The 25,357-nt window shown below is 39.7% G+C and overlaps 1 protein-coding gene across 1 annotated transcript in view; it reads right to left on the bottom strand.

The window, feature by feature from the left end:
* Positions 1-6,883: 6,883 nt before the first annotated feature.
* Positions 6,884-25,357, bottom strand: part of TSPAN12 (tetraspanin 12) — a 44,392-nt gene continuing 25,918 nt past the window's right edge. Inside the window, exons 4-7 of the mRNA XM_075724852.1 lie at positions 21,217-21,291; positions 16,759-16,866; positions 13,747-13,890; positions 6,884-7,209 (exon numbers count right to left, since the gene is read on the bottom strand). Of these exons, the coding sequence (XP_075580967.1) occupies positions 6,904-7,209; positions 13,747-13,890; positions 16,759-16,866; positions 21,217-21,291 (633 nt within the window). The 3' untranslated portion in view covers positions 6,884-6,903. The remainder of the gene's footprint in view (positions 7,210-13,746; positions 13,891-16,758; positions 16,867-21,216; positions 21,292-25,357) is intronic.

Raw genomic sequence — 25,357 nt, 5'->3', positions numbered from 1 at the left:
CAACATACCATACATGATATACATCAAATATACATGGAATATGTGCATATCAATACATACATATATACATCAAAAACACCGGATCAGAAAAAATTGCATGTCTGCAAAATAAAGTATGCATATAAATCAAAAGGCTCAGTGCATTAGATGCCATTACAATAAATGATTAACACAGTTATTGAATAGTTTGAGTAGTGTATGTTTCAGTACAGTAATTGCTTGCATTCTACTGACCTGAAAATTTACATTAAGAGAAAATACCCACTAAAAACTGAAACTTGCTGATGATACACTTTTTACTGCACACAAATACTAGTCTTTCTCTCTACCTGTCGACAGAGATTGAAGAGTAGATGACGGACTATCATGCTACAGTATATACACCAAAATACAACAATACCACATATTAGAATTAAATTGCAGTAAGAAGGAGTACATAATGTCATGCATTACTCTGTTATCATTTACTTATTTGGAAGCTTGGTTAATTTGCAATTAACTTCCCACTTTTTCTGCAAATCAGAATAACTTGCTCATTGTGAACTGAGCTTCTACATTTCTTTCAAACCTTAGCACGGAACAGAAGCACAGGCTGTCCTCTGACCCAGAGGAGCGCTCCTTCTGAAGAACTCTGCTGAGGTCGATTACCTGACGTTGCTCTCCTCTCTTCCACCCGGTTGGAAAATTGCAGTAGATCTGCTGAAGGCGGTGGGTTATTAAGTTTTAATGGGGTTTAAAAGAGAGGCAGAATGGCCCCAGAGTTTTTAATTGCATCGACCCGTGGTTACTCATACAAAAAAAAAGGCTCGGTGCCCACCTTTTGGTAAACAGTTATTGATATAAAAACTGCCTTGGTATTAGCAACTTGCAACAATTTCTTTATGCCACATGGTACTTCTTGACTAGTTGTATCAGGTAAATAATGCAAAAAAAGGCAGTTACTAAGCCCACTTTGGGACAGACTACAACCCAGAAAACCTACTGACTCCATCAGGTCATGTGTCTCTTAAAATCTCTTTATTCTCCTTTTCATACGGACTAAAAAGAACACACTACAGCAATACACTTGCATAACAGTTATACCCCTGAAGCAACTTGTACTTTCATTTTTAAAATACAGCTTAAGGAATAATTTAGTATGATTTTGCAGAATTCCAGTCCTGTCTCCTATTTCCATATGTCACATGCAAAATCATTAATTTATTCTGAATTTGGGAAATACACATTCTTTTGGTGTTTTAGGTGATTTAAATGCTGTTTTGGTAGTGAATGACTGTTGATGACTGTGTAAAATGCATCTGTACTGTACATGAAATGTAATTATTTCTGTGTATCATACAAAGAAACCGAGGTTGTTGTTTTGACAATTTTCTTTGACAGTCATATATCGTATTTCAGAAGGCAGCATAATACATGCGTTATGCTGAATAAATAGACATTTGAGGAATATTTAAATAAAACATCTGCATGCTTGAATGGGTCAACCTGGTTTTGCAATAACTTATTCATGGAACTTCTTTTTTTCCCTAATCAGATTAAAGGAACACTGTATTTCAGGGCAACAAATGTCCCCGACAATAATTCCGGGCAAGCCATTAGTGCACCTAAACCATACCAGAGCCACCAAGACCAGGATGCCGCAGCTCCGTAACACAGAGCTGCCTTCCTCCTGCATGAGTGGCCATCACCTTTTCCATCCCAGCCTGCAGCAGCAGAGAAAATTGGGACATTAAATTATTTCCAGCAATATGAACTACACCTCTCTATCTGTACTTTTAAAAATAGCATCCAATATGTTTTCAATACCTCCAGACACTGACCGCTCTGCTGAACCTCCCAGGCTACAGAGGCACCCCAAACCTGATACCGAATTCTCTTGATAAAACGTTAGCACACAGAGGAGATCAAACTCCTTTTGTAGCGTAACAGTGGGTAACAACACCCTGTGTATCACTCACGAAGGGCAACCGGCAGCGCAGATGATGCTGATTTATCAGCTGCACATACCGTAGCACTGGCACCCGTGACAGCCACCTCTGCCAGGAGCTCACTGCCCTGGGGGAAGCGGCGGGGGGAAGAAATAAAAATAATACCTGCCTGTGAACCACCCCAGAGCATTTTTAAGGAGAACAACTGTCCTCCCATAAAATGGCTACCGGAGACAAACTGGAAGCGTACACTTTACATTTTAAGCTTTTCGATACACTTGCTGTGAAAACACACTGGCTGCCCAGAGAAGGCTTTCACAGCCGAGAACACGATGGAACCTCAGCTGCTCCAGGGTGAAGGGTGGCTTTCAGAGAGGAAACTGGTCCAGAGGAGGATACATTAGTGAAATCACAGGATCATAGTTTTGGGTGGGGAGGGTGCTTAGGAGGTCATATGTTCTCTTCTCTGCATCTGGAGCTCACCAGGACTTTATTTTCCCATTTCATCTGAAGATTTTCAGGTGTTCTGGAATAGCAATCAGCTGATGGGATATGTAAATGTGCAGCTGAAAGAGCAGTCAGGAATGAACAACATATTTAGGCAGGCAAAGACTGTAAGATACACCTAATTACTTGGATAGCTACGTTTCTTACCTATTTGCATTATCTATTTATCTACTTTTAAGGTACCCATTTTCACAGTATCTATGTACAAGAAACAACTGAAGGTGGGGAGCGCTGAATAAAAAGCAAGTAGAAGCATAAAAATTCTGAAGTATTTAGGACATCCCAATTTTTTTTTAAAGAAATGTGGTCAATCATACACTAGTTTTAAAGTTTTAGAGAAAATCTCCCTTCAATAATAGCAATTCATAGGAATTAAGCATAATGCTTTTGTGGTAAAAACTTCAAAAACTATTTGAAAATTGTTGTCTCCATCATATTTAACTGTACAGTCGCTGTGACCAACAGCCTCTCTTTTTACTATTTATTCTTGATAATTTCCCTTATATTTGCAGGTTGCTTTTACAAAATGAACCATTATACAGAATGGAAAACATAGTTACGTTTCCTTCAGGAAGCCTTGTCATACAGCCTGCTGGCAGATGAATCGATACCTTGTCCAAAGACCAGGAATAGTGAATTTTGCCTCCTAAAAGCATCCCCATACTCCCAAGTCCTGACTGCATGGTGCAAACCTTACTCAGCCCCACAGCTACAGGCTCGGAGTGATTCACTGGACTGAACAGAAACACCTGATGCGGGCAGGGGGTGACCCCTTTCCTACCACAGTTGCTCTCCTTGACATTAAGCAATCTGTGAAAAACATTAAGGAGCAGCTCCATAGTTGTCTGTTGCAACAAGAAAGATTTGGTTCATTACAGTTTATACTGCAGAGAAGAAAGAACACACCACCCTCCTCCTCCAGGTACTCCTGCAAAACTGAGAGAAAAAGGAAATAAAAGGATAGTTTTCACTGCTGCAAGTATCTCTAAATGTTCCCCTCTTGCCAAGCAGCCTCTCTCCTACGTATATCCTACAGCTCTACAGGAAAAGAACTCAGGCTAGCCTAGTCAATCAATTTTAAGGCTCTTTGAACAAGCCCTAGAAAAACAGAGACACCTCAGAGCCTGAGCACAGTGAAAGAAAAAAAGTTTGAAAGTGTTCCAATTTATAGCTGAGACCTATTTTGGCAAATGCGGTTAGATACTCAAAATAGGATTCTTTCCCAGAATACTTATCAGTAGTCCTTGCTAGGCAAAGGAATACTTTTATCATTCCTGACAGGTGGGTCCTTCCCTTAATGAAACTATCCCCATTCTGAACGCAGACTGGCTCAGGATTTGGGTAGCCAAGCCCAAACGAGGTTACCCTGGCCACAGATATTCACTGTCCTGGGGGTCCGCACACACTGGTCTGGGAGGTTGGTCCTGTATCAAAAGGAGCCCACAAACAATCCTTGAATGAGGGAACCACCACCAAATCAGTTTTGGAGAAGTGCTACCTCAAACCCCACCTCCTGGATTTACCACCTCCTTGACCCAGAGTCTCCTGTTTCAGCTGTGATAAGAGAAATCCCCTTCACTATTTGAGCTGAACAAGAGGCAATGAGCTGCTTTACTGAAAAACTGGGCAGATCCCAGGGACATCTGCAGACCCTGTCCTTCTAGAGCCTGGTGTTTCTCAGGGTACCTTTAACACCTTGCTTGCTTTTTACTCCAAGGACAGGCAACTCCCCCAAGGACCATACATGTACCTCCACCACCCGTTACACCCCTGTAGGAACAGTCCTGGGCTTAACCAAGGATGGCAATACCAATCCCCACCCTGATCGCAGAAGCTCCAGCACAATTTGCACTGTGCAGCTCTAGCCTCTTTTGTCAGACTAACATCTGGGCTGCATAAATAGCATTACCCAATGCCCAGGATGGGCATCACTACAAGTCAATGCCCAAATGTCCAAGTGACAAGGGACTCCACCACATGAACACTTCTCTAGAAGGGAGAAGCCTTTGCCCCTGAGCCTGTCCCAGCAAGCACACTGGCTCACCCTTTCAGACAGCTGTACTCCTGATCTTAGAATCACCTGGCTACATCTAATGGTAGTTCTTCCTCACCACCTGGGAAGCCTAAAACCAAATGACCTGGGCTGTCAGTATCTCTAATTCTAGCTGTGGACTTCTCAAACAAATCTCCCTAGCCTGGCTTGCCATATCTGTTCCTTCATTAGCTCTAACCTGGAGACAAGAAGATAGACAAGCAGACAACCAAACTCACTGGTAGCCCGGGGAGTCCTCCCATGGGAGGAGTTGGGATAGCTGAAGCATGGCTAAGGGAGCTTCCACAGACGCTCCTTGTGTAAAACTAAGCATCAGTATTTCCTGGACAAAGGGCAGGACTTCTTCCTGCCCTTTTTTACATCAATTAGGGTGAAACTCCTTACATTCAGCTGTAATCCACAGCTGAATGTGGCTGTGTACACGTAATCCATGCAAGCCACAATCAAGACATTCCACAATTCGTGGTTTATTCAGCTTTTTTTTAAAAAAAAACAAACAAATGGGGGAAAAAAACCCAACAATGGCTCAATCCACTGTGTAGCATCACAGGTCTCTGTAGCACTCCAAAGCCTAGAGCTGGTCTACATCCAGGCTCTCAGACACCTGCTCTTTTTCTACATAGGAACTTCGCCTTTATCTACAGAAACGCTGCCCAGCCTAAGCAACGGGAAGGATGGAAGTCTGCAGTAACGCTGGGCACAAGGCTTCCCGAACAGTGCACAAGAAAGTATTTCTGACAAAGATTCTCCAAGCAAAATTTTGGGAAAATCTATCCTTTAGCCTTTTTCTTACTCCCCAAATATTAGCATTTCTGTAGGAGAGGTACAAAAGCAGAAAGGTAATCTTGCTTGCAATGGTACCTGTGAAATAATTACACCCACATGTAGACTGCTAAAAAACAAACAGCAGCCCACACAACTGAAGAGCTTAATTTCACAAGCCCTTAAGAAGCTTTCTCAGAAGCAATAAAAAAAGGAAATTAAATTCACAATTCAGTTTCTGCACGACAAAATAAGTGGAATGAGTAAAGACACATCAAATTAACTCACACTAGCAGGAGGACCCTCCCAACTCCCACCCAAAGCATTCACACTGTAGGACTTGAAAATAAAAAAGCCATTTTAGAATTTAAGACAAAAGTAATTTTATTGTCTACCAAACCACACTTTGCTTTTTTTCTTTTCTTTTACAAATTCCAAAACAAATGAAAGAATTTTTAAAATGTAATATCATGTAAAAACCCATTTGCCACAAACTACTGTACTCAGTGGAACAAATATATATTTCAGGAGCGTGGCCAACTGTAAAAATAATCCTACGAAATAAACATTGTTCATAAAAATACAGTAAAATGCACTTTCCCCACCTCAATAAATACATTTTAATGCTGTTTCCAGTTGGCATTTTAAGCCACTGGAGAGCTCTTAATGAAGATGCCGCCAAAGTGTAATTTCTCCTTATGTATTTTTACAATTATTGCAATAGCATCCAGAACTGTAAGCATTTTCCTTGTAGCGTTGTGTTTCTACCTTCAGGGGAATCATGGACAGGAGAAAAGATTTATCTATAAAAATGTGCTACTCCCATACTGATTCCCATTTTGGAAAGAATGTTTAAGGCTTTCTTTCTTTTCTTTTTACTAAAAAATAGTCCATAGAACAAACTGTTTCATAGAAGAATTCTCTAGAATTACTCAGAAAATTAGTCTATTGTCCAGAGTCATAGCTTTGTTTTTAATCCCTGTTTAAGATATTTATAATTAAAAATTAAACAGTTATGTTAGATAAAAATAGAAGTTTTAGAACATCTTTAACAACAGCTAAGATAAAGGTTTTGTTAGAAAAAAGAAAATCTTGCCCTTTTTACAAATCTTGCAAATTTTTAAATCCAAGTACTGACTTGAATTGTAGTTCTGCTTTCCAGCACACACAAAACCACACAATTATATATACACAGATCCCTGATTAAGACATTTTCCAAATGGCTTATTAAAAGTGTAAAAGTCAATTTCAACTGAAGTCGCATTTTGTTTGTCCAAAGCACAGTCATTTCTTTAGAAGACAAGTATTTCTCTTCCTTTCCTGTGATGCTTCCTTAGAGGTTCTGTCTGCCTGCCTGTGAATGAATCAGTATTTTACACATCACACAGCTTGTGACAATGACAATAAGTTAAGTATTACTGTGCCCAGTGAATGAGTGCCTTTCAAAAAAACAAACAAAATCAACTGTTACATGGCTCTTCTATGAGGCTGGCAGGCTTATCCTTCTTTCTATACAGGCCTCCACTTCCATTCATTAGCTGTTTTCTGAAGCATAGGAAGACTGGTATATTTGGCATACTTGATGGAACAGAATAAAAACAACAACAAAACCCCGTTAAAACCCTTTGTGACTTCTCAAATTCATTGCATCACCTATAGCTCTTCCATTTCAAAGTCTGTATTAAAGCTGTTTGCCATGGATGTGTGTTCAAAGATCCTTGTCATGCTTGGTTTCAGTAGCTCCACGGAATGACATGACAGCTGCTGCGAGGTATCGCTCTTCAGGGCCATGATCTGATCTGCCCCGGGATCCCTTCTGTCATAGTACAGAGCCCACAGCAAAGTAATAGTGAGGATCATAGCCAGGATCTGCGTTACTCCAATGGAGATTCCTAGAAATCTCAGCACTTGCAATTGCTTCGTCCCCCTCAAAAAAGTGTACATTTTTTTACCGCACCCCTATGAAACAAAAATAGATTAAAAAAGTTAGTCAATATTATTTGGCTTGCAGTTCCCAAGGTTTAGCTCATGCTAATCTAGTGCTGGTTCTTTTGGCTCCCCAAAATCTCTCTCTCATCTGCTTCAAACAACACTTTGAAAATTATCTTGCCTACTTTTTAATTGCTTCCATAATGCCATCTTTAAGTTTTCTTATACACTGAGAGTTTACTCTATGTAACAAGCTCCAAGAGATCTGTGCTACTCTTCAATTCAGAAATCAAAGTTGATCTGAGTTCCTACCAACTACCACTGATTTTTAAAGAAATTCAACTGGTTTTGTGAAGGTTTAAAAGCCATTAAATCCTCTTAATCCTCTTGTTTCTCTCCTTAAATTGCAGTTCTTCAAGCCTGTCAATTATTTTAAACTCTAGACTTTTTCTACAAATAACACCACAATCTGAAGTTAAAATAATATTCTCGGAAAGATCTACAGACCTGCATAACCTCATCAGTGTTTCTTCCCACCTTTTCTTTTTTAGTGTTTTATCTGGACTCATTATATGCCAGTTTATTAGTGCCACAGAAAGTCCCTAGGGAGTAGAAAAATCATTACATTCCAGACACTGTCTGCGTAAGGAGCATCAAACAGAATAACCTTCAACAGAGGACTTCTGCCAAATTTCCAGAATGCAGTGGGTACAAACAGATTTCACTTAGTACTTGGTAGTAATAATACCACATACATGTGGCATTACTCCTGCTTTTTATTCCTGAACTAGAAGCATCTCCTCATTGCAAACAGCATATCCATTTATGTTAGTTACACCCCACCTATCTCCCCTATCTGTAGACTATATTTTAAAATCATCTGGCTTAATTTCTGATCCAAATGTAGAAACTTCTCTGTCAATTATTTTGATGGCATTATACCAAGAGCCAGTTTTATCTCCTATCTTGTGCCGGGCTGTTGCTGCTTAAAGCACAGTAATATCCCAAAGTCTTTGAAAAGACCATTGGTTATTTGCTCTGAGGACAAAAAAGAAAAAAATTTTAAAAAAATTAAAAAAAAAATCAACTCCCAAGTAATTGTTACTTGGAGGCAACATTGAAGGCAATATTGTGAAAAATGACAGGGAAATTTACCAGTTAAAAAATGAACTGGTTTGACATAGTGGTTTCCAGACTTCTCCTCCTCCTGTACACCACCTCTGGCTGCAGCAGGGACCACCCTTGGACACAGCAGGTCCCCAGGCTGACTCGGGTTACCTACTGAAGCAAGACAAGTACCGACACATATCCCACTGACTGTTACGTCAATGCAGACTGTGCAGATATTTGAGTTTCAAAGTCACCTCACTGTATTACTGCCTTGTTTTGTCTCATTAACCACTGTGAGACTGGCTGTAACAATGCACCCTGCATCAGGGTCTGCAAAAACCCAGGCAGGCAGCTAGATCCTGCTCCAAGGAGCTTACAATCCACCTGCTGTATTAGCATGATGGTCACATGCACCACCTCTCTCTACTGTTAAGCAGGTGCAAATACAAAGCAATGATTTAAAGAAGAATAATAATTGCTATTATTATTTACACAGAAAAAGTCTGATGAACAAAAAGTATGTTAAAATATCACAAGTTGGTGTTTCCTAGGAATGGCAATTTAGAAAGAGTAGTTGCTCTGACTCCTCAGCTCTTTCCAATACATCAGCGCATGCTCCAGGAGTTCACTTAAATGGACAAATAATTACTGTACAAGGCTTCAGGAAAGCTCCGAAGCCCTCGTAAGGCAGCAACGATACACAGAGACACCAGCACTGGGAACTACTGGACAACTGTGTAAACACAAGCTTGGTGCCTGCTACTCAGAAAAGGTGATGCCCAGTCTGAGAAAGGATAAAACTTTGAAGAGAAGGCCCTGAACTACTCTAGGCCATGCTTATTCTCTATTCTAAACTCTACAGGGCTTCACAGCATAGAAATCAAAGGAACACAGCCACCAAGGGAAAATTCAGAGTAATAATCTGGATGGGATAACACCACGGGTACCAAAAGACATTGGTCCCATAAGACGACATCAGGAACCCATCAAAACAGGCATTGCCTTCAAAATGTCATTTTTGCATTTATATCCTTACTACATATTTCTTATAGCTTTTCTATGAAAAGAAAGCAATTGATCAAAGTGACAGAATCTGAAGACAGGACATGATAAAGAACAGTTTTCAATCACGCTGAAATTTCCCAAAGCCAACAATTTCAAATGCTACAGTCCTGAACGTATTTGATGAAAGGCCTGATTCTTGCCTGCCTCACACACAAAATTCACACTGCAGTCAACAGATTCTCATTTAAGATCTAAATAAAATTAATGTACTATATAACAATTGTACCAGAATAAGCTAAAGGACCTCAACATCTTTGCTCCATTCATCATTTCAGTGTGTCATTTTTTTAACATTAACATAGTTTAGACAGAACAAGGAATAAATGTGGAAACTTTAAAATCAGGAAAGAAAAAACCCACCAACTCCACACTGTAGCAAAAGCAATGTAATTGAACTTGATGAGGAACAAAAATTGTCATGTTGGTGTCTTTTTCTTCAATTAGAATACAGTATTGTAACTATACTACTTTCCAAATTTGTTTTTAATTACAAAGAAACTGGCTGCATTTTAACACTTTTGATAACTTTAAGGGATGAAGGTGCATGCTGGTCACAATTTAAAAATGCTCAACCACAGCAGTATTCAAATTCAGTTCATTTGTTGCCTAGAGGAAACACCCATTAACAGAGAGCAATAACATTAATGCCTGCATTTCCTGCAGTACAGACACATAACTCAGATAAATTATGCCCAACCTAGATAGACTGCCCCCCTCCATTTAATGATGTTCTTACAGTTCTGCTCTAATACACATTCAAAATCAGTTTCAAAATTGAGAAATATCCAGCCACATTTATGTATTTCTGCTTATGCGACACATTCATAGTTGGTAGCCTGCAATTAAAGAGTACATAAATATACTTTCCTCAGCAAAGGTAAAAGTTTGTCACTGAACAGGGAGCTCTTGTTGACAACTCAAAAATAGTATAAAACTTTGCAGCAATCATTCAGAAGAATTAGCTTCAAACTCCTACAAAGCTATGGATTAAAGGCCTGATTCATATTTATTACAAAGGCCATTTTATATTTTCAGTCTTAAAATGGAAACAAAGCATATATTTCTGATTTGACCAGCCGGGTTAGCTCAGTTGGTTAGAACATGGTGCTAATAACGCCAAGTTCACAGGTTCAATCCCTGCTCACTGCAAGGGGGTTGGGCTCGATGATCTCTCAAGGTCCCTTCCAACCCAAAGCATTCTGTGATTCTGTGATTTACTGCAACATCATAGAATAAGGACCAGACCTTCAATGAGGCAATTCTCAGAGCAGAACAGATAAACCATCAGCATATTCAACAGATCTGTTGTATACTCAAAATTAGAGTATACTCAAAATTATGCTAGAAAACAAAAGAATACTGAATGTGCAATTTTGATTTTTCTGAAGATATCAACTCCTACCAATCATTTCATCTCGGCTACAGTTCCAAATCACAAAACGGGCAGAGCTCCCCTCATCCTCAGACCACAATGAACCTCCGAGGCCACATCATCATCTGATGCACCTCCCTCACAACCATGCTCTTTCTAAGGTTAGTCTTTTCCATGAACTGCACCAAAGGTGAAGCTTGTCAGAATAAAAGCAGTCCAAGACAACTAACACATCTGAAAAATAGTTTTCAATATCCAGCAGGGGAAACGCGATGCTTGCCAAGAATACTCTCAAGCAGAACTATAAGTAAGCCACCCTTTTCTCCTACAAAAACTGTATTGTGAAGGATTCCAACTTAAGATTACTGAAAGCTCTGGGATCCCAGCAGAAAATTACAGCACAGCTACAACAAAACAATTTTATCAATCCCAGCCAAACCAAACTTCAGTTTTCTGAAGTACTACAAAGAATTTTTCTGAAGTACCAGAATGGACTTGCAAAGCATTTACATAAGCCAATTTTAGGCTACCGAGGCTAATCTCATCAGGCTCCCTCTCAAACCACCAGACTATGCAAGTTTGTGAATCACTTTCTAAAAAGGCTTTTCTCCTTCGATTCTCCAAAGCAGAAGTCAGACAGATTAGCCTTGCAAGCCTAAGTTGTTTTTGCATGATATAGATAAACATATTAGCAAGCATACTGTACGAGCCTGTGAGACAACCCACATGCAAGCACCATGGAAAAAAAACTTTTGCCAACTGAACACTGTACATATCTCAAAGAACAACAAGAGTATTTTTGTGGCTGGTAAAATAGAAAACAGCCTGTCCCTTTTTGGAACTAATTCTGCAGTAGACAACCAAAAATAAATTTTTGCTAAGAGTTGAATCTATCCAAAATGCTCTGGGATATGGTAGGGGAAGAACCAGAAATGCCCTTCAGGTTTCTTTTAGAAAAAAAGCCAGGTAGCCCTTCTTTTTACCAGGTGGGTCTCGGAGCCCTTGTGTTCTACATCATCATTATCTTTGGCTACTAATTTTCTGTAGTAGAACCAAAAGAACCTGAACATACAAAGTGCACAGGGAACCACTTTCCTGGAATATGGCTGTGGGAATGAAACGTTAGCAGAAGAGATGAGATGAGATGAGAAAGCCTTGTAGTTTTAGCAAGACACTCCAGTGACTAGCACTCCTCAGAAATTTTTGAGCTTCCTGAGCTCAAAAATCAGTTTTTTATGGAGTGACACTGCTTACATACGCTTGCCTTTTCACATAAGCAGGAAGGACGCTCAGAGCAAACGAACATTCTGCATCTTCCATACACCTACACTCTTTGAGGACTCTGTTTGGCAGAGTTGGGCTGTATGGTATCAATACTGGCAACAGTCTAAGAAAACACAACCATTACTGCAGTGAGCCACAGTTCATTCTTCTTCAAGAATGTGTAAGGGATTGGTAGGCCCCAGAAGAAGCCTGAATGGCTTTCCCATTCAGAGACTGACACTGCTAAAGTGTAACCAGTGCTGCAAGCCTTGCCATAAGGCAGGAGAGGCTCTACAAGTAGCTGATGGAAAGAAAACAGCCTCTGCCACGATCTTTAAGGCTCCCTAGCACAGACCAGCCCTCTGAGGCACCTGCCTTTTGGCAGCTCTACCTTCTCTCTTCCTAGTGGAAGCACATGAGGCCTAGGATAGATGTCAAAGTCCAGAATACAGTATGTAATTTCTGCTCGTAGAATCAATGCCACACAAATCAGTGATGCCATTTCCCAAAAACTTGATTGTTTCCTGGCAATAGCTAATATTCATCTTGGCTTCTTTATATAGTTAATCTCCCCTGCCATCAGAGTTATCTCTCCATGGCTCCTGAACAAGAGCCACATAATAGATTCTTGTAAGAAAGAGTCTTGAACAGCAGGAGGAGACTGGGACAAGATAAAATGGTTCTTTGGGTGCTCTTCCATAATGCAGAGTTGCACTGCCCATTAGAGAAATGTTCATGCTGCAGCATCGGAAAGCATGCTTCTCAGGCCCATCCTCCTTCCTATGCACCCTGTATTACTCTTAAAGCAAACGAAGAATGCACCTCTTCTCAGATACTCGTAACTGCTTGACTGAGACATGCTTTTTCTCGCTACTGGACTACCTGGACTGTTGGTCATTCTCATATTACTGAATGCACAATTAAAGGTCTCCAGAGGTCTGTCAGCATTAAAAAAAAAGGTAGGTAGCAAAGCAGTCTCCAAACAAAGGTGACTTTTTACAACATTTTTGTGAGAACAGTGAAGAATTTTAGTAGATAACATGTTTGCTTGTTTTTATAACTTTCACCCTAAGAACGGTAATGACTTGCTACCATGATCGCCTCCCTTACCCACTTCGAGTTCAAATAGGTCCTCTCCTGGTCTTAAGGCTTTTTTTTATTCTTTTAAAATAATAATCATTCTGTAATGTAGTAGAGTTAGAGAGAAAGAGCATTTTCACACAAACTTTATATGCATGCTCACAGTGGAGCAACTGAATTACCTGCCTTCTTGCATGAGCCCTGTTAGTAAGAGAGCTCTCATCTTCCAAAGGACTTCCTAGAAGTATCCTTCACTGTACATACCACTAGAGACCTCATTACCATAGGGTAAGTCGAATTTCTCTTAGTGTGGCAAGCTGGAGAGTGGACATTACACCAAAATTTTTTTTTTTTTTTTTTTGATTGGAGCAAATTTCAACTCCAACCTAACCAATACAAAACAAGTACCTCAATATTTAAGCGTATCTCAGATGTTAACTGCATTGCTACTAACTTATCTCACTTCCAGGTAAGGGTGGGTGGGTTTGTTCTTTCTTCCTTCCTTCCACCTCTTCAGCACTAATAAATAATAAACGTAAATAAACACAATAAACACTTGCCATAAACAAAATTACTCTACAAAACTTTCTGCTGTACTGCAAGTGATGAGTTTGGAAAATGACTTGATCAGGAAGAAGGTACAAAGATGTCCGAAATATCCACATTTTTCTTCTTACCTCTTGATAAAGGTCACTGAGATCCTCATGATGTGCCTGCTTAGAGCATCCTGGGAACTCTCTGACACAACAGGAGTCAGGCGGCCAGTCCATCTCTGTCATTTCCAGCCAGTCTGTGAAGTACACCACCCCACAACATTTAAACTGCAAAGGAAGGATTAGCCAAGATCAGCAATAATGATGTTATTTCTTCATAAAAGTAGGTCATCAAAAAAGCTATATAAATTCTTACTAACAACTTTCAATATATTTATGTAGGACTAAAAACATGTACAAGAGCTTCCATGTATCTTCTTTTGCTGTACTTTGACATTAAAAAAATGTGAAAAATACAATATAGTGACCAATGAACACCTCAGAAACAGCCAGTGATACTGCTCTGTCCTTTAAATCCCAACTGCTACCTCAAAGGATGCTTCACAGAAGTTGTCCTACCCTGTAATTCTGCTATCCTTACTACAAGCAACTAACACATGATAATTTCATGTCAAAAGGGTGACTAATGAACAAGTATACCTGTGGCTGAAGGAAGTAGCAGGAAAAGATAATTAAGGTCTTACTAGTGAGGACTATTCCTGCAAGGCTACAACTATGGACACACCTGCTGAACACCAGATGAGAAAAAAGCATAGATTTATCTGAATACAGAAAAAAGAGAAAATATTAAAAAAGTGAGCAAAAAGGTGTAGAAATCACAAATGCTGAAAGGAAAAAGGAAAATGGAAGGAAGCAGTACCACTCTGAAATAAGCACTGCAACAGAATCAACCATAAAAGCAGGAAGTCTGGCTGCAAAGCAGATGAGCCATAATTGGCTATAAAAACCACCAGGACTAACCACCTGTCTTCTCCTCTGCAAAGCACGAAGAGAGATTTAAAGCCAAACGACCAGCCTACCTCATTCCTAGCTGCTTTCACATAAAAAAGGGCTGAAGCAGCTACATTAGATTTCCTCTGGCATCGGATGGGGACTTGATATGACTGAAAAAAACCTTGCTGCAGAACAAGATGCTACTTTTTTGTGTCTGGATGTCCTCCAGTACCAGCTTGAGTGTTCGTAATTCATCACCTGGTTCCTTTGACCCATGGGCTTGGGAACATTTGGCCCCCCTTAACCACTTCGGAGCCAGAGTCCTGTATACCACACCACTTCTCAGTCACAATCAGTGCCCAGACACCATGTTGGCACACACTGTGCCTTGACTTCACCAGTCCTCTTAAAAATCTCACTTCTTCCTTTTTCACCACAGCTTTAATCTCTTTTTATCAGTTCATTAGTCAGTCAAAATCCACCCAACACAGGTCTGTCTAAGGAAAGCTCAAGCTTTGGCTCCTCATTGTAACTGCAAAGACAACCTCATTAAACACCCTTTTCTCACTCTCAAATCTTTTCTTTCCCCTGCCCAGTTCTTCCTTCCTGACTTCAGTTGACCCTTCCCATCTTCCTTAGCATAGTCACAACTCTGATATTAGACCAGCAAGAGGGTTTGGGGGAGAAGACATTTCCCATCTCTCTCAGATGTTAAAAGATAGAGAAGAAAGAACACAAAGCTGATCAAGGCTGAATCTTTGGGAACAAAACTGTAATTACAAATCTTTTCTTTAGCAAAAAAGTTGTAATGCTGACTGAAGAAGGGCCCTGAGCACAGTGCTTATTCAGGCATGAACCACATACCAGGCTCACACATCCATCATCTGAGTTATGAGTAGATGGAACAAAAGTGAGAGCCCACCAACTAACTAAAAATCATGAAAGAGCCTTCTCAGTTCACTTCAAACTTTCCTGAAATCATTCCTCTAGTCAGAGATGGAATACAAGAAATCTAACTTCTAAAGGGAACTCTCTCCTCCCCTGGAAGAGTTAAGGCATACTTGAAGTTTTATTACTAATATTCAATTTAAAACCAGCCATTATGATGACACTACAACAACCAGAAGTATAAGAGGCAGCTTTTAACTTATTCAACCTATACATTTAAACCAAGGTACAGTATCAGCTCCACTCAGGGAAATCAAGACCATTTGATTATGTTATTTCAGGTACAGAACAAACATCTACCTGCATATGAAGGATTACTCTGTTTCACAGAGCATTTGCATGGTCAGAGCAGGGGACTGGGGAGGGTGGGGGGTGTTTAACCTCATGTAGTCCTCACTCTTTTCTTTCAGGTTTTAGTATAAATACAGACTAACCAATTGCTGCCAGGAAATGTTTAAATAAACAGGAAATCTGTGCAACAATGAGAGATTTCAACATTTCAACAAGGGCAGCACAATGACAGGCATTTAAAGAGTCCTCTTCCTGCACGTGAGTTATATTTGGAGTTAATGGGTTTTACCTTGGGCAATTTCATGTTTGTGTAACATAATACTTCATTCTTTAACAACAGTTCTGAATTTTAGTAGGCCTGAGGGCAAACCTGTGAATACAGAAGGCAGCTTTTTGGTTTGTCTCCCGCCCCCCTCAGTCAAAGGAAATAAAAACTCTGATCACTTTCTCTAACCTCAGTCAAAGAGACAGTGTTGGCATCTTTTTAGAAACTTCCTTTCCCACTCATTTCGAGCTAAACACATATCTTAACTATGACAGCTCCGTGAAAGGAAACTAACAGCCTACAGGAAGGGGAGCACAGTTTAATATTAAAACAGCATATAGAAGTGTTTATCTTACTTTACCTGCAGATTTTTAATTTTATATACATCATATTCTTAAATGTTATAATAATCCTAAAAGGCATTGGTGTCCTAACCTTACTGGCAAAGGAGAAGACAGTGTTAGCAATTTAACTGAACTTACTAACATTCTTTTTTGGGGGCTTTAGTGTCTTTAGGGCCTACAAAAGCTCAAGAGTTGGATATCAAGTGATGTTAAAATGTACCACCGCTACACAGGGTTTCACATGAAACTTACATTTATTTACCTATTCACTTAAAACCAAACATTTTACTTTAGCAGATATATCACATTTACTGAGCATGTATTACTTCAGCTCGTGATTAACTGTCATCTTACCTCCCTCTGGAAGAAATTCCAAGCATGGGTCAGCCACTGGTACCTAGGTAGGCCATAATTGGTCATCCTGGCTTTCAGAGTGATCATATCAGACCACTGCACTGGAACCTGAAGCAAGGAAAGAAAAGTGATACACACAGCAGATCAGTTGGCTTGTGGCTCCAAACCCAAAACTTACATCTATTGTGATATCTTTCCAGTGCGATGACCAAAATAACTTTGTATTCAAATAAAACACGAAAACAAGTGCTTCTATTTTTACGATACCAAAACTTCATGAACCTTTATTAAAATATCAGGAAAAAATTATTTGTATCCTTTGCTTACAAATTAACGTACACTGGAAAAGGAGCTGCATTTTGGAGAGATTCAGAGACAGTTGGGTACAATTTGATTATATCATTACCAGACTTTTATCTGGCATAAAACTTCAATTGAGCCCCATCCAAGTCAGCAAGGATGTCTGTCCTAATTTAGTTATCTCCTTGGTGTCTTCTTAGTCAATAGAAAGAAACAGGCAGTCATATGGAGCAATTCATCTCAAGATATTTTAAACAGAGCAGATGAATCAATTCCTTGAAGTTGCAAATATACTTCACTGTTTAAGGTGATGAACTTAGATTTAAACATCTAACTTCTAAATATGTAAAATTAATTGAGATGAATTCTACCCTGAGAGTCTTTCATGTGGCTTTCTGGCTTTGCCTGGAGTCCACCATGCAGGTATCCTGAATGTACTCAATTTCAGTATCTTGCTCAAGAACAGTAACAAGGAAGTTTAGACAATGAGGCCCTGTGAGTTTTTTTTTTTCCCACGCACACCCACGGCCTTGTAAATCTTTCTTCTGAAAGAATGATTCTTGAAGTATTTTTCTTTCAAATCTGACTACTCAGCATTGAGGAGCTGGTGCTCTCCATTGTCAGACTACAGCCCTCAGACAGTAGTTAGAAACAACAGAAGCAAATGCTATGGCACCTGGCATACAAGGCAGTTAAGAGTCAAGACAAGATACTAACTTCTGCGCAGCAGCACAAATTTCAGTGTGCCAAACTAAAACAAGGAGCTGAAGACTTTGCACTTGCCCTCCTAGGCACACATATCATTCATGCTGAGATTTGCCTTGTTCCCATTAGCCTTATGGTCATGGTGAAAGAAATCACAATTGTAGTATCAGTTTTCATTTGGACAGCAGGGAAGCCGAGCTCCTCTAGCGGCTATGACTTAGCTATCCCGTTCAATTTCGAGCGAACAGTAAGGGCATTCTGCAAATAGCAACAAATGTAACCTAAGAAAAAAAAGAATATCACAATACTTCCCCAAGGAGCCTGGTGTTTCTTGTGCTAGATGCTCTACAAAAATATAGGAACAATCACTGCCTGCCTGACCCCATAATCCAAATAAGACCATTTGATAATATTTCATTACCACTGCTAAGTTATAGTACATTTTTGACACCCTGGTAAAGCTTCATATATCATGAATATATTAATAATACTGCAGAAATTTAACACACCTTTCACTTAGCAAAATTTTTATTTCTTAAGCTATAAAGCATTGAACTCACAACTGTCCACATGAAAAATATGTTATCAGTAGAGTACTAAAAATACTTAAAAACAGTATCACAGAATATTTCTACCACAAACATTTATAGTGGTTACTACAATAAAATAATTTGGTTTTGTACTCAATGCATTTCTCTTTCCACTGCATTGGAAGTTAGCACTCTGCTTTCTTTGGATAATACTTGCTATCGCTGCAATTAAGCTCATATTTGCTAGACTATTTTTTTTATTATCTTATTTGAGTTGAATACAGTCCAAGGTTATGCACATAGCACAAGGCGTCTAACTTCTTTATGAAAACAATGGAAAGGAGGAAAAAAAATATCAAGAAGTGAGAGAAGGAAATTAAAAGCAAGTCAAAACAAACTAAACCCCACTGTAGGAAGGCAATTTGAATTCTGGGGCTAAGGAGGGATATTGGAATCCATGTGTTTGACTTCTCTGAAAATGCCAACGTCAAACTAAGGACATCGATATATGTACTAAATAGCTTCCCATCAGCTCGTGCACACAGCAGTGCACAATAACACATGGTCCTGAGATGTATTTGTTTGACTATACACCAACACTTGTGTAGCGTGTTGACAAGCAAAAACTGGAGATGCTGGGTTGATTTTAGTATAAGTTCTGTAAAGCTTGGTTTGCTGTTGAGATCTACTTATTCATTATTATTTTTCTAATGAGTCTCAAGGCTTGACCAATGCCCAAGTAAGCAGAGAACCCACACTGGCTTTTCAGTCTTGTGGGTGGAATAAATTAGTCATGAGGCACACTTCATGCTGAGAGCTATCATGAGCTGGAAGGAAAATTGTTTATACAAGGACCCTTACAGCTACTTGTCCACACGCCAAGGAGAGCCCATATTGGATCAGCAGAGGCGGTTATGCCTCAGTGACATTTCTGACAACATCACCCACCCACCTACACTAATGCCAACTGATGCTCTGAAACCCACCAGGGGCTTGTGTGATTTCATGCTATGCTGAAACCAACATGACATCAAGTCACCCCCATGGGTGTAAGAGGGAGTCTTCTTATCTTTATCAAGTAGAGCAGGAGAAAGCATGCTCTAGGGAAGTGACCTGCACAGTTATGAAAGAACCACTGAAAAACAACTATGCTCTTCCAGACTGCCACATTCCCTATGGGTCTCAGCAGCAAGAAACCCGAGTCAGGCCCACCTCATCACACAAAGAGCAGTAGTGTTAGGTCAAAGGAAATAGGAAGAGGAAATCAGATGGAAAGAGACGTAAAGAAACCCCAGTATTTCAGGGGATGAGAAATTAAAAAAAAATAAAGGGAGAAAAGAAAAGAAAAGAGACAAAAACAGGAAAAGCAGGTCCTGGGAAGATTTTTTTCTGTTATATTTGCACGCTCATGCTCATGAACTCAAACTCCTGGGAGAAACAGCAAGAACCAGAGGAGTGTGGAGTATCTGGGTTTGCTGTGACCCACTGCAGAAGGCACAGACATGGAATTCAGTGCTGCTTCTTTTGGCAAAGGGGTGAGGGGACAGCTGTGCTTTTTTCTGGAAGCAAGCAGCATCACCAGTGCCTTAACATATGGTAGGGCTAGGCCAGCTTTTATCAAACTGTCCCAGGTTTGGGTTTCAGTAGCATAGCAGGTAACTGAAAGCTTGAGGGTCACACTAAAACACACCATAACTTCAGGTTCTCTCAACAAACTGTGAAGGCTGGAGAAGGCATGTACCAGTGCACTGAAAGCTATGTTATTTCAGGCAGCTTCCACTGACAAGATTTCTGTGGAAAGATGGATGTTAGTTATAACTGTCATCCTTGGCAAAACCCCCACAGAGGGCAGCTGTGCCCATAGGATCAAGTATGCCTCTTGTCCGCATTCCCTATTTTAAAATGCATCAACGTAAGCTGACATTTAAAGTAAAGGGATCGCCTCAATCGCTGTTATATTAGAACACCCCTCTGGAATCTGTACTGCAAGGGAATGAATGTTGATGCAAAGTGCTGCCACGTAACTTCAGACTTCAAATCTGCCAGAAATTCCTTTGGTCCCGGTACCATGTAAATATCAAGAAGGCTCCCTCCCATCTTACTGAAATGTAACTGCTACTCACTGTTGGAAAGACCAGTATATTGGGCATATCTTGGCAGCTCGAGAAAATATTTGTCCCTCTATGTATAAAAATGTACCCGACTGAGTACAAGACATAAGGATGTAGCAGCCAGCAGCATAACACTGCAGTTTAATTTCTGCTCAACACTTACCCATTTTCTTGCATGATGGTTACAAGTCTTCAGTTTGAAAATTAAAGGTTGGTACAGCTATAAAAACTAGACAGAGATAAAACCTCTTCACAAGTTTACAGAAGAGTGTTTTATAGCCAAGACATGTTTTGCTTAAAACTGGCATTTATAGCTTGTGGAGGCAGTGTGAAGATTTCGGGAGACAGCAAGTCCTCTACTGAAAGAACACACTGTCTGTTTACAACGTAGTACACTCAGCTATAGCTCTTTAAAACATGAAGAACTTTTGGGGCAAAATCCCTTCAAATTTTCACATCTCCTCTCTCAAAATACTTATCGTAAGCCTGAAGTTCATACTTTATCCTCAAAACTTCCACTGACTTGATAAGAACCTGCCTAAGCGGGAATTAACAAAAAATAAAGTCCTTAAATCAGGGGCTGCAGGATTTGGCTCTCAAATATAGAGGGGGTGGGGAAAAACCCAGAGAGGACCTTCCAGACACACAAGCTTTCCCAGAAGAATTCTCTGTTTTAAAAAAAGGCAGTCACATGAAATTAGACTATCGGAATAATGAACAAAGATAAACACTACAGCAATTAGAAAACAGCTAGCTAATGGAAATCTTTGTTTTCCTCTGCTGAAAAAATGCAGCCTCCTTTTCTGACTCACCGTTATTTCCTGCTCATAGGTCCAAACACCACAGGCCAGTTCAACACAGAATATTACAAGCAAGCTTCCAAAGTACTGCAGAAAACAGAATTGTCTTAGTTATTTTTGATATTCAGGTTAACTGTCAAGAAAAGACTTAACAATAATTAAAGGACATCTCAAAACATTATTAACATTCCACGTGACTGAAGACAGAGAATCTGAAATACATTTTTGTAACCAAAATTTGAAAGATTCATGCAGCAAACTTTCTAAAAGTTTAAGTCCTGTGACATTTCTTACTAACTTAACATGAAGCATATGAGCATTACAATGAGAAAATAAATTCATTTCCTTGTTGCCCAAGATTACAAGGCTATCATGACACAGTATGCTAAAACAGTTGCAAAGAGGGCAACCTTTTTTCCCCTCATATACGTGGAAAAAGAAAAATCTCTTTTTTCAGTTCTATCCATTTAAGCAACATACCTGAATTATGATAATAGTCAAAAGGGGAAAGGAAAAAAAAAGAATAAAAAAAGAGAAAATTGACAAGATGCAAGCAAACAAGGTTCTTGAAAGCTATGCTCTTATCAAAGTGATTTAGAAATTTGAGGTCAGGCATAAATGTACAAATATGTATTGAGATGGACTGAAATAGCTTTGTCTATTACCAGATTTAACCCTCAAACTATTTAGGAATAGAAAATACATATACAAGTGAAAAAGCTGTACAGGTCTTGGTAATGACAGTTAAGAAAAACTGCTGCAATTAAAAGGAGTTGGACTATCTTCTGTATAGCATCAACAAACCCTTTCTGAACTGCAGGATAAGGCTGCAGGGAAATTAAGACTGCTTTAACTAGTGTTCTCTATTAAAAGTAATCCATTTCTCTTATATTTAAAGCAGAAGTATAGTTCCATTCATTCTCAACTCTTCTTCCATGTCAATGGACTCAGCTCCCCCTTGTTCTCAGTACACAAACTTAGTTATGGTCTTCATGGATTTTAATTTTATTTGGAAATCAAAGAAACACCACCACAGTACAAAATAGACTAGAATAAATATATAATTCCATTAGTAGGATACATGCCAAAAGGCTTCTAATTTACTCATTTAATTCTGGAATCTATTTAGGACAGGTATAAAAGACACAAAACATGTACCAAGGGTAAGTGATTTTTTTTTTTTATCCCCCCCCCCCATTAAAAGGTCAGCAAAGCTGTATTATTTAAAACAGAGAAAATAAATCCACAAGTGTTAGGATTTAACGGTCATCTACACAGCATCTTCTTCGTTCACCCAGTCTGGAACTGAGTAATTCGGATACCTTGGCAGCTACTGAACAGTGTCTTGCCTTAACTTCTACTTGCTGATCAAATCTAACTCCCTGAATTAGGTTTGTAGAGGCAAACAGCCTAATTAAAAATGTGCAGGTAAAAATATCCATGTGAATTTTCAAGAGAAACCTGTACTCATATCCGCTCCCTGCAAAGGTCTGTTCAATAAAGACAGTGGTGAAAGAGATCCTGTTTTACTAGTCTCCACCACGTTGCATTGCATCTTCATGGTCTTTATAGCTGAACAACACATCACGTCTCCTTATAAATCAACACTATAAGCACATGCAGACCTCCAGTATAGGCCTTCAATAACCAATATGTTCATCCTCCAAAGGTCCAAGAGAGGAAAAAATTGGAGTCATACCTTGTAAGAACAATGATACTTTCTCTAAAAAATAAAATCATGAGCTTCTAGACAATGTATCCGCTATCACTGTAGTGACTGCAAGTTATGCAAAAGGTTCTTTAAAAAAAGATGGAAGTCTGCTTTGGAAAGTATTCACTTCGAAAGGAGGAAAGAATGCCATGTGCTTTAGCTCTTCAATTCATACAAAAATGTTTAGGGACATTATGGGTAATACTGACTAAACGTTTAGGTAAAAAGCAAATTTGAGTTCTCAGCTGTCAAAGAAAATGTCAGTGGTTTTATACTCTAATTGAATAACAAGCCTGGGCCTGCCTGCTGTCCCCAAATCTTATGCAAAACTCACTGATCATAGTGAAAGTGATACATCTGGGGGTGTACATGTGGCATTCTCTGGAAAACTCTTAATTTGCAGTTCCTTGTAATATTTCATTCATTCACAAACCTTAACGTTTGAAACCTCCTCATTTTTGTCAGCATGTAGTTAAGAAACCTTCTGGTAGCAGTTGGAGACAGAAGAGCCAAAACCAAGATTTTTCTCCAGTTACTGAATATAGCTTGGGATAGAAAACTATTAAGCCAGATTCACTCACATAAACCACTTCTGGGTCTGCCAGGAATTGAGCACTCCTGACTCTAGCTACATCTGCACACTTCAGGGCACTGGAGAATCAAGCCTTCTGTCCTGAGAAAGTACATCTGTCCATATGGCAAAAGGCAAAAAAACCCACAAAGAGCTTACACATGTGAAAGCCCATTCTAGGAACTGAGCAACTGCAGGCACACCAAACCTGCACACAGGAGCTTCAGTTTCACTCTGCTACTGAAGGGGAATATTATATACCTCTCTATAAGTGTAATGGTTTGCAAAACAAATAATTCTTATGTAAGTTGTGTGGGGAAAAAACCTCTAACCATTATTTAAATTTATTACCCCTAATTTCCATCTTCCAAATACAGAAATTATTACTGGCTTCAATGCTTATTCTTTGTCCTCAGTTAAATTCCCACAGGAGTCTGAATGCTAAATGCATCTTCCTGCATTTACACACTTCTGCTTTTTGCCAGAAACACAGACTTGGTTTTGAAACAAGGCTTAATATTTCTTTCTATGGGCTGAGTGGCTACATTTTGTAAAGGAGACTAACTCACTGAGGAACACCACTGTGCATTACGCTCAAAATTGCGCCAGCAGGTCACCGATACTATCTCCTACAGCACACCTCCCTCAGAGCACTCTCAGCCATCCCTGAGATATTTTCTACTGTTTTTCTTCTTTTCTTTCTGTTGGGTTGTGGTTTTTTTGGCAGGGGGAGAGTAGGATAGGAAAGGCACAGAAGAGAACAAACTGTTTTGCAAAAGTATCTACAGATTATCATAAAATTAAAAAAAAAAATACAAGCAGGAATGTAAAGCCATGATCACTTCAAGTACTAGAGACCTTTTACATGGCAAATCCTACAGACTTTTAACACTTTTCTTTTCTAGGTAATTGGTAATCACTATCATTCCCTCCATAGTCAGACTATGCAAAGTCATCAGAAAATCGAAGTGATGCCTTCATCCTGTTACAAACCCGGCAGCGACAGTTTCACTGAAGGATTTCCTCCAGTAAAGCTGTGAAAAAGCTAAAATGTTGCTTCCTTGAGAGAAGCTGAATGACTGAAATGTTGGCAGAAAAGACTCTTTTGAGAGTAACAGATCAATGTAAAAATATTTGCCAATCAAAAAACAATACGAATAATGCAGCAGACATTTACTGCTCCTCACCAAGTCATGGACATGCATGTGGCCAAGATCCTGAAGTTCGCCATCCCTGCAGTATCAAACGGATGTTGTCAATTAGCAGGAGCTGGTTCTCCTGCACCTCCCTCATTAAGCTTGCGCACTGCCACTGGCCACAGGGGAGGCAGGCAGCAGGTCAGTAAAGCAGCAGCTTTCCGACAGGAGCATCTCCTCTAATACCTGGAACCTTGCAGAAGCACCTGGATTTTTTCTGCAGCAATGGATGGGTATGTGTGCGTGGCTCCATCCCGAGAGCACAGAGCTGCAGCACTGGTGACCTGCGGAAGCTTAAACAACCGTATTTTTCCAGCACACCAGTCCTGAGACAGAGGTGAAGGAACTAGGAACTCTGGAGTTCAGGAGAATCCCATTCCCCTTCCTTTCTTGTGCAAAAGAGTAAACAGTAAAGAAGCAGGAACAGAAGCAAAGTCATTACTACGAAAACCACTTTCAAAGAGATGTGGAAAAGACAGGGGGATGAAGGCCAAGGAAAGATACTAAGCATATTCCCAAAGTAGTCACCAGACCCTGTTCTGCTGGGATACTCTTCATGTGGTACAGGTATAAGAGCAACCACAGGCAACATCCTCATCCTGCCCTGAAACCTCCGATGCAGGAACTACATACATCAACAGCACAGAAACCCACTCACAGCCAGTGCAGAGACAC

Source organism: Pelecanus crispus, chromosome 1 (assembly GCF_030463565.1).
Source record: "Pelecanus crispus isolate bPelCri1 chromosome 1, bPelCri1.pri, whole genome shotgun sequence".
NCBI classification, from domain to species: domain Eukaryota; kingdom Metazoa; phylum Chordata; class Aves; order Pelecaniformes; family Pelecanidae; genus Pelecanus; species Pelecanus crispus.
The sequence above is the reverse complement of the archived record's forward strand: the minus strand, read 5'-3'. Positions and strand labels throughout refer to the sequence as shown.